Source organism: Toxoplasma gondii, chromosome X, assembly GCF_000006565.2.
Source record: "Toxoplasma gondii ME49 chromosome X, whole genome shotgun sequence".
Taxonomy (NCBI): Eukaryota; Apicomplexa; class Conoidasida; order Eucoccidiorida; family Sarcocystidae; genus Toxoplasma; species Toxoplasma gondii.
Window position 1 is genome coordinate 1268994 of NC_031478.1, and position 13883 is coordinate 1282876.

At 48.8% G+C, this 13883-nt stretch overlaps 2 protein-coding genes across 2 annotated transcripts; one reads left to right on the top strand and one right to left on the bottom strand.

Annotated features, from left to right (window-relative positions):
- On the top strand, window positions 1-1083 carry TGME49_226880 (hypothetical protein; the record flags this gene model as incomplete). The annotated part of the gene is made up of 1 exon (XM_002366300.2): window positions 1-1083. Exon 1 carries the CDS (start codon window positions 622-624, stop codon window positions 1081-1083), a length of 462 nt encoding a protein of 153 aa, XP_002366341.1. The 5' UTR covers window positions 1-621.
- A 3407-nt stretch (window positions 1084-4490) lies between these two features.
- Window positions 4491-12584, bottom strand: TGME49_226870 (tubulin gamma chain; the record flags this gene model as incomplete). Its single annotated transcript, XM_018780154.1, has 12 exons — window positions 4491-4519; window positions 4805-4872; window positions 5370-5432; window positions 6009-6076; window positions 6598-6759; window positions 7578-7652; window positions 8400-8618; window positions 9162-9434; window positions 10296-10423; window positions 11060-11120; window positions 11516-11656; window positions 12486-12584. 12 exons carry the CDS (start codon window positions 12582-12584, stop codon window positions 4491-4493), a joined length of 1386 nt encoding a protein of 461 aa, XP_018636049.1.
- Window positions 12585-13883: the final 1299 nt, after the last annotated feature.

The window sequence follows — 13883 nt, forward strand, 5'->3', positions numbered from 1 at the left end:
TGTGGAACATGTGGAGCATGCGTTGGAGTATTCCTGTCCGTCCTTGGCGAAATGCGTTTCCCCTCTAGCACTCACAGTTGAGTCAGCCGAGCATGTGAGAAACGGTATTGGCATCTCCTCGCCACCAGGTAGAGGTCTATCCACTCTCCTGAGGGACAAAAACGGCTGATCCAGCTCTTTGGGCCGGTTGCTTCCTTGTTCAAGATCCCAGAAGGGAGGTCCGTCGCTGCCAGCCGCTGCCGGCTGTAGCAAAGAGCTGTTCTTAGGTAAGTGAAGAGCAAAGTTGTCTTTGGCAAAGCCTTTTGTTTCTTCCTCGGAGCGAGTGTCACGAGTGTCCTTGGATCTGCATTCTGCTTTCTTGTCTGTAAGTTCGCAGGACTGAGAATTTGTCTGCAACAGCTCTGGGTTAAGGGCGGATGGTTTTGGAGTCTGCACGTTTTGATCGTTCCCCACATAGTTTCTTCTTTCTCCCGCGCCAGCTGGCCATGGTGGTATGGCTGGACTGAACTGTGAATTGGATTCCCTGTTCCAGCAAAATGCCCCATCCGCCTTACCAAAGGAAGGTGTGCCCCGTTCCCTCTGCTCCGCCTGCGTTTTCCGCTGCGTCTTTTGCCGGACGCTATGCCATATGTCGTCGTCGTTCTTCCAGTCCGAAGCCGGGAAGGGCTCACTCTTAGGTCGACCACGCTCAGGGGTGGACTTCTTGAGGTGCTTTCTGCGCCAGATTTCGTGGGCGGGCAACAACGGGGAGACCGGCCCTCTCTGCTCGGGTTGGTCGTTCCGATTGTCGCTTTTAAAGTCACCGTGAATCCCTGTCGTTTTGCGGGCAATGTTCTGATGCCCAACAAGTGGCGGGCAGTCGCAGAGAGGACTCTGTGGAAAGTCACCTTCCTTGGATTTTGCTCCGGATTCGAGGCTGTCTCCTCGCTGGACACATTTGTTCCACCAACCGTCTCGACGATCGAAAGGGTGGGCACTTTGGCGAGCATGTTGAGATACCTTGGAGGTTCGTTTCCCGTCCTGGATGCCAGAGAGCAGAGGTGGCTGGCGCCTGTCGCCGCCTTCATCTCGTGGGAAACCTGAGGACCACTGCGGGCGTGGACAGGCTTGTCGAGCTCGGCTGGTTTCCGCTACTTCGTGCCGTCCTGTTTCTTCACCCAATTGAGAGGGTAAGCTCCGGGCTTTCTGATCTTTCTGCATTCTGCAAAACAGCGTCTCCGAACGTCTCCGGTGTTCATCTATCTCCAGAACGTGTTTTTTAAGACTCTGTCGATTGTTCCCAACTGATATCAGCGCGCTCTGGGAGGTGAGACTCCTAGCAGAACTGCGGAATAACCTTCGGAGTGGCCTTCGCGGACCGTCGATACGAATCTATGCGAATTGGACGAGGAACGGTGCACGGAAATCAGCGCAGTAACAGCGGGGCGAAGCCTTTCGTGCCAAAATAATGTGCGATTTGCACAAGAGGAACTCGTCGGTAACGGAAACACAGAAAAGCGAACACGCGAGTGCCCCGCCTTGTCGCCTCTACACAGACAGTGTGCTCTAGAACGGGCGCGACCAGGACACAATTAGCCCCGTAGAGTCCCACAAGGAGTCTCGAGAAAAGAACAGTCCTAGTCACGACACGAAAAGAACAGTAGAGCGAGACAAATGAAATGTGTCACAGCTTTTCCGGAAGTCCGAGGGAGCCTGCTGAGTATTCTTGCTCGTCGTCTGCGCCGAACTGACGGTCTAACCAGCTAGCGAGAACTGCGATCGACGAAAAACAGACGATTGTTCTTTATTTTAGCCAGAAAGGACTCGACACAAATCTCACCTTTTGTCTCGTTTTACCATTAGTGTCGTACAGAAAAGTGGCGCAACATTACGCTTTCGTAGCTCTAGCGGTACAGATGCTACTTCTGATCCACCCTGCACCACGGGTGTGATCCTGATCGTAAGTGTGAGGTATCAAGATATCCCGTCCCACCTGCAAGAATAAAAGCAGCGCTGCTTGGAGACCACCATGACTATTAGGTAGAGCTGGTAACCTAAGCGGTTCCAACAGCACCGGGGATCCGTCGTAATACAAGAGGAGTTGCCGTCACTTCTGAAAGCGCCGACACTCATGTCACTGCGTACGGATATCGATATAAAAAACCCTATGCCCTTCACAAGTGCCGGAACATACGCAAAATGTAAGCCGCAAAGCACCACTGATTTGAGCTCCAAACGATTCCCTTCGTTTTTCCGTAAGAGTGTACGCTGTTTACTCCTGGTTTGAATGTTTGGTACGCAACTCTTCTAGGTTAACCGCTACTGCGTACGGCTTTCGATTCACTTATGGGGATCTATAAATCTTATGCGACCTGTCGACAATGCCGCCTTTTTCTGACAACAAAAGCTTGGTATCTTCATAGTTTTGGAATCCCCATCAAGACATAGAAGCTGTAAGTGGCGAGTTCAGGACACGCTAAGCCCAGCGGCGGTCGTCCTTTTTCATCCGGTAAATCGCTCGGTTTCTCATCATTCGTCGCATGTGTGGTGTCAGTGAGTCGATTCACCAAAAAATGCCGTCTGCACTCTGTCTAGGTAAGACGATACGATAGAAAACGGCGCTCATCTGTTCCTCGAGCAATTCTTTTGCGGACGAAGAGAATGCACACAGACACTTTCTTACACGAAATCTGTGGGAGCATGTCCGTGCCACACACCCAAACTGCCGCTCTGTTTCTGCCGCTCTATGTTCGGCATAGTTGAACCGTCGCTTTCACCCCTTTCCGTGTCCGGGCAACAGCCGAGAAAAAGGGATGCGTTGCAGTTTTGATTGTGTCAAAAGAGTATTTACCTCGGGTAGTTTACTGCGGTGCAATGAACCTTTTCGGTGTCCGTTTTTAAGAGAAATGTACCAAAGGGAAAGACCTGCCTCGAGGGTCGTCCGAGCTAGACCGTGTACTTTAACTACCGTGTTGTAAGTAGATGTTGTTTCTGTACAAATGATGCGTGATTGTGCGATCGAGTATGATAAATTTAGAGAAAGGAAGAAAAGTGTCAATCTCGAATTTTGACGAGGGAAAGACTGTTTTTCAGGAGTCGCAAAGTGAGTAGATACAACGCAAAAGAGCAATCGGTGAAGATCACTAGCTACCTCGAGAGGGAGCAGACCACTGTTACAATGATGACTGCTGTAGAAATAGAACTCCACATGCTTCCTGAAGCAACGTCGAAGAATTCTCTTTCCAAACTTCATCTTTTCGTTTTGGAGCATCCGCCGTTGCGATAGACGAGAATGCGGCGGTGTGCAGCTGTTCCACACTTCAGTTCCCGTAAAACAATCGCACCGTATCAGTCCGCAAAAGCTCCAGGTTCGACCGCAATGGTGTACGTCTTTGCGTACCAATACACACAGAGAATTGTTTTAGGTACTCGCAGGTGCATGCATACAGACATAAGGCCTAGGTGGTACGATCGAGATGCAGAGCGGTAGCCCCATGGCTCCAGGTAGGAGTGAATCTGCGAAAATTCAAAAATTTGGAGACAAGACCGGTACTTGGGCTAAAACACCGACGGAATCAGACTCCCATTTCCCCAATTACCCTGTAAGAGCCACTACGTTTTGTGCCCTGAAGAAGGGCCGCGACAGATCCAAAACAGCATAGACATGCGCAGCGCACGCAGCTACCTTCAAAAGCGAAAACTGACCGCCGTCCTCCTGCTCCCGGACACTTCCCGCGTCGTCTCGAAATGTACAAATGTACACAAAAAACAATATAAACGGATCTGTGTATCATCACAGGAGCCATCTGAATGCACAGGCTGATACCGGATTCACTCTGTTTCAATGGATCCACGAAATGAATGTTTAACGCCGGAGTCGGCGCGACAAATCACTCTTCGCTTGAAAATCACAACCTAAGAGACAAGAAAACACGGTACTGTGGCCGCGGGTAAAGTTTTCTTCCCTTGTCGAAAGACGCACACACTGTGAAACAACACCCAGAGCTGAGTATGTGTACAGTGGTTTATGAGAGCGTCAAATGCAATTTAAGAACAAAACGATGTCTGTTTCCATTTTCTTTCCAGCGGAACAAGAAGACTCTGCAGGTGGAGGGCCCCGCCCTCGCAGACTCTTAAGAGGCAAGATAGTCCACCCTAATCCTACCAAAAACCCCACTGAAGATCCGAACGTGACGTTGATCTCTTCGTGCGTGTTCGTCGTCTTTTTCGTTAACTCACTTCCTCAGAATAGTTTAAATTTCCCTTTACTCTATTACCCAAGAATATATACATCAAGACATATATATAAATATATAGATATGCATATATATAGACGCATCAAGGGTAGGTGCGCCTCATTTCTTCTCGGAGACAAAACAGTGTCCCTAGGTCCACCTTTGCAGCTCCACAGTATAGTCAAGAGTAGCCTTTGAGTCTTCGTCGTTCGTCGTCATCGACGCAGTTCTTTGGCAGTTCTCCTGCTTCCTTGGTATGTCCTGAAACGCCCGCGATTATGCAGGGTGGCCAACGCCAAAGTCACCTGGGAAGCCGAGAGAGAAGCCCGACAGACACCACTGCGCTTGTGTACATTTTGGTCCAGATGCATGCAGAGCTTAGGTTCGTTGCCGCTCGACACGACAACTAACTGGGGAACGAGGCAATCGCATTCAGAAACACAAGGACAAAGTCGAAAAAACGGACTTGCGTACGCGAGACACAACACACGGAAACACCCGCCTCAGAAACAGACCCGACGGGAGAATTGGACTTCCTGGTGGAGAATATGAAACTCTCGGTGCTGCAAAGAGAGGGCATCAGTGCCTACCAAAGGAAGAGAGATAATCGTCGCCTTCTGCTCTCCGATACTCGTCGATCAAGTTCACGCACACTTCCCTGAAAACAAGTGCAAAGTTGAAAAACTTTCTGTTCACTGGTGGACGCCCGGGGACTCAAGACGCCAACTGGGGCTACGCGACGGACATCTTTGAGTGCTGTCAAACAATGCAGGACAGAAGCATTTTTACTTAAACAACAAAATACCAAACACATGTATATACGTATACATATATATACATATACGTATATGTACGCATGTGTGTGAATATATGTAAATACACGTATGTATATGAATGCATGTATAAATATGCATACATCTGTATATATATCTATATCTATCTGTATATATAGGTTGTGAATAGAACAGTTCACACTACCCCCTTTGGCATATGCAGAAAAACATGCAAATATGGCGCTACCCGTGCTCAACGTCTCCGTCCGACGTCAACACAGACGCGACTCGAGGTACAGGCCCTTTCTGGAGACATTTTCTGTGGTTGGCCGCGGGGACCCTCTGCGCCTTATCGGCTCTTTTCCTCTCGTTCTCTTCTCACTTTGAACACTCCATTTCATCGAAGTTGCCGACACCATCTGCACTCGAAAACATAGGTTCCTTTCTGCGGGACAAACAGCGACACGACGAGCCTCGTTATGGCCACAGTTTCCACACTGAATTTCATAACTCTCTGGAACATGCACGCTGGTGACAACCGCCCCACATACCTTAACATTCGCGTATTTACATATCAGTATGTATGCGTGGATGTGCATCCGAGGATAGGCAGGTATGCAAAAAGGCAAGTATGTAAAATTGGCATAGAAGTCCTGGCACACATGCACGTGGTCTTCTTATAGACAGGCCAAGAACGAAGATCCGACTGAACGTTACTCAGCTTTGGATTCTTTGGGTTTCCAGGGGAGGAGGGGAATTCCACGTTCCTTTAATATGCAACATCTTTCGAAATAACTAGGTCCACTTCAACGTATATAGACACATCGGAATACCTACACGTAAATGACCAGAACGTTGATATATATATATATATACATATGTACATGTATATATACAAACATAGTGTTCGAAAGATAGGGTAGTGGCTAGATAGAATAATTGGGGAGAAAGGTACACGCAGGCGTTTGCTGCATGAATCCGACGCATATTTGCATGCAGATCTTCGAGGCCGAAAACCCACTTGTAATTGTCGAGGAAAGCCTTGCGCTTAAAGAGTCGGTCGTACTGGACGATACAGCGCTCAAAAAGCTGAAACAAAAACATTTCGACATGTCGTTAGGACGCATGCAAACCGATTTGCATATGTACATAAGTATAGACATACATATAAATCGTTTCGATGCCCATGAGCAAGGAAAAGAGAGAGGGCCCGTGTACATTTGTGTCCATATTAGGTCGAGATGCACCAACGCGTACGTTCGGATCCGTGCAATGAACATCCTTGATATACGTAGTACATAAACACTTAAATGCATATATGTAGATGTATATATATATTTATATATACATACATGCATTCTTATATATAGTGTCTCTCTGTCATCACTGTAGAGTTTCTCTCTCTTTACGTCGTTATTGTCGAAACCAAAAACACGGTCACTGCGGAGTACATCTCGTGGAACGCGAGGCAATTCACCTGTGCACGCAGCCCCTCGAGGCACCTTGGCTTTCCACAGTTGAAGTCTTTCCCCTCGTCACGTTCACAGGCCTCCAAAAGCTCCACCTCGTCGACTCTCCCTGCAGACCTGTCTCTGCTTCTCTGCACTTACAGACGCGATGGATGTGTGATTTGCCATCATCAGTGCAGACACTTTGTGAGGAGAAGAAATGAAAGGAGACTGCTTGGACAGAGCGACTTGGATGCTCGCAGGGTTCCACCGAATGAAGTTCACTAGGCGTCGGTCCTTGATTCTCTGCAGGCTTTTATGGACCTGAAAGAGGACAAAGAAGCGCATCGCATTCTCCTCTGTGTACCGCCTGAGTAGTTCTTTTCTCTCGCTGGTACGACGAGTGCAGAAGTTGAAGCGAGTGATCGAGAGAGTCTTTCTCCTGGACAAGACAAAGGGGAAGGGGTCGCGCGGCGGAGACTCAGTCTCCTTTTCCGACGTAGAAACCAGAGACACTGGAAGACAGAAAACTAGAGTACCTCAGCGGAACAGCAGAGGACTGAAGTCTTCGACTTTCTATCTTGACTGATGACACTCTGCTTCAACATGACACCTTTTACAAACAAGTTAGGAAGTCACCTGTGAAATGATGGGAAGCCCAACCCGACAGCCACGTCGCGACTTTCTCCCCCCCCCCCCCCGACCGTCAGTGCCGATACTGCACAATGAAAGTCCTTTTTCTCCATATATATATATATATATATATATACATATACATACCGCAGATGCTGCCTATAAATATATACACTATGTATATGTGTACATTAGTAGTGAGTATCGTCCGTGTAAGCACTGCGTCGAGGGATTTAAAAGTTTACTATTTCATTAGATAATTGTTTTGAATATAAACCTTTTAAATTTGAATATTTTTTGGTAAGTCTTCAGCACGAACAAAAGAAACGTCTCTGCGTCCGTAGGGATCGGGTGCTTTCTCGAAGTCAAAAGATTTCCACTGCGGAACTCTGCTCTGAGGGAAAGTGGACGCGGGGCGACGAGAAGCGAGAGTGACGTGGAAGACAGGTGAAAGCCTGAGGCTTCGTAAGGCTTCATTTCCATCTCTGAAACCGACAAGCAAGACAGACCTGCGTCGGGTCCGCTTCACCGCGAATGATGTTCAACATGGAGATATACATGCCGCGCCGCAGCGACGCAGACACCTGAGAGCAAGTGAAAACAGACAGGACGGCTCTTTAGTGGCAAGGATACCTCTCGTGTGTCCTCTTGAAACAGCGTTTCACAAGATAGAGACAGAAATCAAACACAAAGACGGGATCTCCAAAAATCCTTTCCTCATACTTAGTACTCACAAACATACACATTTGTCCACATATATGTGTATTTATATAGAGAGATAGAGAGGGAGAGAAAGACATCCGCACATAAAAGCATATATATATATATATATATATATACATATATATGCAAAAAGCATATACATATGTACAAATATATATATATATATATATATATGTATAAATGCCTATGCATGTGTGTAGGAATGTACAAGTGTATATGCATATCGGGTTTCCCGGTGTCTGAGGACCTCCTGTTGATCCGTATGTGGCTAGGGTGAGCTCGTTGGTAACGTAGAAGTACGTCAACACTCTTCGACGAAACGACATCCGGATTTTAGATCGGACAGTGCAGAATATTGAACCTAGCACGACTTAACTGAGTTAAAAAGTACAAGGTGCTTCCGAACGACTACTACGCATGGGTCCAAAGAAGCTCCTGTCTCCTCCATACACAGCCGGCCTTTAATGTCGTGGAATACGGCAGTTCACCACGTTGAGCAGTCGTGACGAGCTTGTGTTTCTATGTCTCATCGCTTCGCTGGAGTCACAATCAGAAGTTGAGTTTCTCCACTGTGTACGCTTCTCTCGGCGTTTCCTGTTCCAGATTACCATGATGTTTTTTGTTTGCAGGAGACGCCGCATGACGTCCATAACCGTCGTTTTCTGGACGGACGAAATGCAGGCGTCGAGCGTCAGAGGCGTGTATCCCGTCATGAGGAAGTGACACCGCGGGGTAGGCACGAGAGAGGAAATGAGAGAGAGCATGTCGGTGTTCATGTAGGAAGGATACCGGAGAGTGCTCGTGCTTGCCGCCATCACAGTCGACACCTGCAGAGCAAAAGAGACGCAGACTTTCAATTGAAGGCGGTGGTATCTGGCTACGACATCTGGCTATGACATCTGGCTACGACACACACCGTGGCATGGGACCCCATATAGGTCTCCGTTTCTCGAAGTCCTACGGTGTCGAGTTCCTCGGGTCGCTGTCCTTTGCATATTTTGAGTTTTCATTTTGACCCAAAAACCGCGGCCCTTTCGTGACTCGGACTCTCTCGTCGGAAAAACGCTTTGCCGTATCCAGATGTCAGCTGCAGCCATAACAGGAACTTTCCACTCGAGTCTTCAAGACTTCGCTATCGTCTCCCCTTCGCTGCAGTCGGGAGAGGGCAAGAGACGTTGAGACTGAAAAGCGGTCGAGCACGAGTGTGAACAGCCTTCCGCTCCCCCGTCGAGTTGTTCGGCTTCCCGCCATCTCCGGAAGGAAGCATGCAGACTCGTCTTGGGTCTCGCGACACTCGTTCCGCGACTGCTCGCGATCTGTTACGCGAGAGACCCTTTGTCAGTTCCTTGTTTCCCGAAGGTGTGACCTACCAGCGCGTTGGTCTGCTGAAAGGAAGGATTGTGAATTTTCAGTCTTTCGACTGCAATGTTATTCAGCGCAGTGTTGTCAAGGACGACGACGCAGTCTGCGTTCAGAGCGAGTCTCTTCAGCGTCAGGACGCTGTTGTACGGCTGCACTACCACATCACTCGTCTCGGTCGTGAGAAGTGGAAACACACTGAAGGTCTGCAGGAGCTTCTTCGGATAGCGGTCGCAGAGCGCCTCCAGCAAGTAGCTTCCCATTCCACTGCCAGTGCCTCCAGCCTGACCGAACGCAGCGCGCAAGGACGCGTGAGAGAGATGCAGAGACAGCGACGAGAGTGGAGCGAAGCAGCAGCAGGGGGGACGAGACACAGAGCGAAGCTGAAGAGCCACGGCCCAGACTGAACCGGGGCGAAACAGACGGCGTGAGAGAAGAGAGCGAGGGAGCGAGGGAGCGAGAGAGAGAGGAGAGACAGAGCGCGACGCACCGAGGAACGCGCAGAAAGCGTGATGCAGAGAGGAGCGGAAAACGGCCATCGACACCTCAGGTTGAATGCCGACAACACACACGAAGAAGCCGTCGGTGACAACCGCCAACATGCAACAAACGAGTTCCTCAGGCACCTGTGTTCCCTGCTCCCTGGCATCAAAATGGATGCGCTCGCACAGATGCGCGGCCATAAAAATACATACATATTTAAATATTGAATACAGATACAGATATATCTTTTCATATATATATATATATATGTACATGTATACGAGTTTCAAATCCCGAAACGCTTAACTTCGCAGACTGTATCTACCGATGTACCACATGCACCGCTGTTTCCTCAGAAGCGGGAACCCACCTTCACGAGAGACGAGCAACGGCGTCATGACAAAACATTCTCTCACTCTCGATACAAATCCCTCAACAGGTGCACAAAACACATGTATCTACCATAGTATACATACATACATACATAAAGATACATATATATATATATATATAAATATGTACATATATATATATATATATATATATACATATGCATATATATTTGTAAGTATGTCGATCTAACTGCAGTCACCCTGCGGGCATTAGGACGCGGGGAGAGGTGCAGGCAAGTTGAACAGATTTGCAAGCAGTGTTTGTATTACGATAGAGTGGCAGAGAACGAATCCTTCCAAACTTTCGCTTCCGTCGGCTTCTCTGTCGATCATTTCCAGAAGCTCCTCTTGCACACGTTCGGCCTGAGCGTAGCCGCTGCCCCAGTTGTTTCCTGCACCTGAAAATGCGTTTGAATGCAGCAAAGGGAGTCCTGAGTTGAGTGGAGGTGTGAGACTCCTCCAGATTGTTCATTCATCCATTTACCGAAGCGCTCGAAAAGCCCAAATTCGAAAAACAGCGGAAAGCCATCTCCTCCCCATTTTTATCTCCATTTATCTCGCTCCGCTTCGACTTCCCGCCACGGACGCCAACGCCGCGAGACGGGGAGCGCGCGAGCGGAAACTCAGAAGCCAGAAGACGCAGCAAGACCTACGAGAGGCCGCGTGGAAACGAGGCGAAGCAGTGGCGAGACGGCATGGGTTTGCCTAAAAACATGGAACCTCTACACGGATTTGAGAAGCGCGACGCGGAGGCGAACGCGAGAAACGAAAGCCCCAAGAGACTGCGTGGAAGGGGACACCGCTGAGGAAAAGAAGAGCGAAGCGAAGTCACGTCACAGCGAGTCAGACGCGTCCACGGAAGGCGTTAAACGCCAGCGAAAGGGAGACGGAAGGAATCAAGGTGCAGATAAGAATCCGAGAGAGAAGAAACCGATGGAAGCGAACGGAGTGACAGACAGATCGACAGGCTATCGAGAACCACCGAAGAGAGACGCAGAGTGAAAGAAAGGATTTCTGGAGAGCCTCGCACTCACCTCCCCCTTCCTTGGAGATGAAGAAGTTCTCGGGATTGTACAGATTCTTATATTCGGAGGTCTGAACAGAAAGGCAACAGCCAAAGTAAGAGGCTTCGACTTCGTCTCAAGCGAAACGCAACTAACGCTCGACAATCCCTCGCGCTCTCCCCGTCAATGCATGCACAAGACCTCATATTGACATACATGTTAACAGCTTCCTGCATGCACGTACACATCGGCATGTGAATGTTTCTCTCCAGTTCACTCCTGATCGTACAAATATAAGGGTGCATGTGATATATATAAATATATATGTATATATATGTAATATGTCTTTGTGCATTTGCATAAAAATATGTGTGTGTGCCTTTTTTACATGTACTCTACGTATTTGTTCATGCAAACGTGTAGACGCATACGCATGGGAAGATGTTTTCATGTTTACGGAGATACATGCATGAACAGTATTTTTACCTGAATAGCGTTGACAACGCGAGGCTCGAGATCGAAGAGGAGAGCGCGAGGGATGTAGTGCTCATCGTCAGCCTGGTAGAAGAAGACATCCTTCCGATCTTCGGCGTACGCATGCTGTTTGCTGTCAACGAGTAAACCTTCCTGGCACACAGAGAAGAGGGCAGCAGATAAACCACGGAAAGACATCCTTTGTTACGCCAATGTCCTCGCAATCCGTCTCCACGGTAGATGTGACTGGACACACAAATCTATGCAGATAAACATGTGCAGATACATATACATACATATACGTATATATGGATTTGAAGCTGGTTTTTGGGAATGGCGCTGTGTTCATTTTCGTTCAGAGTCGAGCTGTCTCCGTTTCCTGGCTGGAGCACCGGATGTACAGCCAGCCGGCCAAAGAGAACGAAGGCTGACAGAATCGCGCAGGAAGACCGCGTTTGCTCCACGACACAGGAACGCGCGAAATTGCGCCTCGTTGGTTTAACGCAAAGCCAACAAATCGGGAAGTTGTCACCCTTATGAGCTACGAATGAACTGAGACAAAACGCAAAGCAGCGGCAGAGACTTGTCCACGAAGCAAAGTCTGTCGACCGACGAGTGTGCAGATAAGAAAAAAAAGAGCAGATGGGCAGGCAACCGCATAAATGCAGAGAGAGAGAGCGTGGCGACGGCTCCGGAAAACGAGGACAGAGAGTTAGAAAATTCCGAGAGATGAAACACCCGAGACGCCTCGCCTGCAGAAGACGCAGAGGGAAGGAGAAGAAGAAAAGAGGAAAGGAAAGAAGAGAGAAGGAAAGAAGTGGAAGAGAGAAGGAGAGGGGGCATATGAAGAAGAAGGAAAAGAAGGAAAAAAGAGGAGGAAGAGAAAGAAGGAAGAGAAGAACGGAACGAAGAGGAAGAAGAGAGAAGCGAAGAAAGAGAAGAGAGAAGATAACATATTCCGGGTAAAGAGAACAGCTTTTACCTGGTCGATGCCGTGCTCCATACATAGTTGTTTCCAGAATTCCATCCCGATTTGATTGCCGCACTGGCCAACCTGAAGCGTGACGATTTCTCTCGGCATTTTGAGAAACGCAGAGACTTCCACCAAGAGAACCTGACGCTCGAATCCGCAGCCTGTCAAGCAATGTGCCTGTTGCCTGGAGGCAGAACGCAGAAAAGCGCATCGACGCTGAGACACGAGCGACCTGTGCGTCTTTTCAGCAGAAAAGTCTTCTAAAAAGGCGAGCCACTCGACAGAGGGCCTCCCCGGTTCGGATGTTGATCAAGCTGCGAGTGGAGTCTTCGCAGAGCAAAGAGAGAAGTGCATGGAAGGAACTCTGCATGGAGCAGGAAGGAAGAAAGATCCCGCGCCTCGATGTCGGCGGAGAGTAGCCCAGTTCCTTTCTTGTCTTCCTCTGCGGCCGCGCCCACACGAGAGAGCGGCGCGAGTTCCTGGGAGAAAGAAGAGAGAAGGTCGGAACGAGGCGAAAAACTTGGAAGCAGAGAGAGACACTTGGGCGTCGACGGCTTTGCAGACGAACCTGCAGACGAGAAAAGATGAAGTTTCAACAAAGCCTCAGGCGCACTGAAGGAGGTCTCCTCGGGTGTCCTGGACAGGCGAAACCGGGAAGAGAGAAGAGAACTGGCTTTCTAAGTGTCAGAGACAGCCTGAGCGCCGTAAAATGAGAGGCGAGAGTTGAGCGAGCGAGCGAGAGAGCGAGCGAAGGAGAACAGGAAAACCGGGGAAGTTGAGGAGAAAAGAAACACAAAAAAGATGGAGAAAGTCGTGAAGGACTGCGGGAAAACAGAGAGAGACTCTCGGAATCGTCACGCGTACGAGAAAAACGAAAAACACATGCTTTGTGACTGGTTGCTTTGCCGCTGTGCGGAGCAGACACAGACAAACTCACACACAAGCGCCCTTCGCTTTTCGACGAGAGCAAGACTTCTTTCGCTCGTATTTTATGTAAAATTCCGCTTTCGAGCCAGAGAGCCGGACGTAAATGATATCCTTTTTTCAAAAAAACGCAGTGTTATGCGCATGCGAAGACAAGCAGGGTGGAGAGACGAAAAACGGGGGGTGGGTCGACACCAACGAGGAGACACACACGCGGCGGTTTTCGTGTTTTCCCGTGCAAAAGATGCAAAAGAGAAGCTGCACACAAAGGCACAGTTTTGTAGCGAAAAAAAGGATCCATCAATGTAGATAGGCACAAAGAAGTGACGACTTCCTGAGTAGAAAGGCGGCATCAAGGACGCAAAGATCAGAGCTGAACACCGCGTTGGGATTGATGCATGGAGATCGTGCCTATGACCAAATTTCGCGATCCAGAACTGTAGGGTAGATCGAACAAATACAAAGACTATAGTACCTATGACA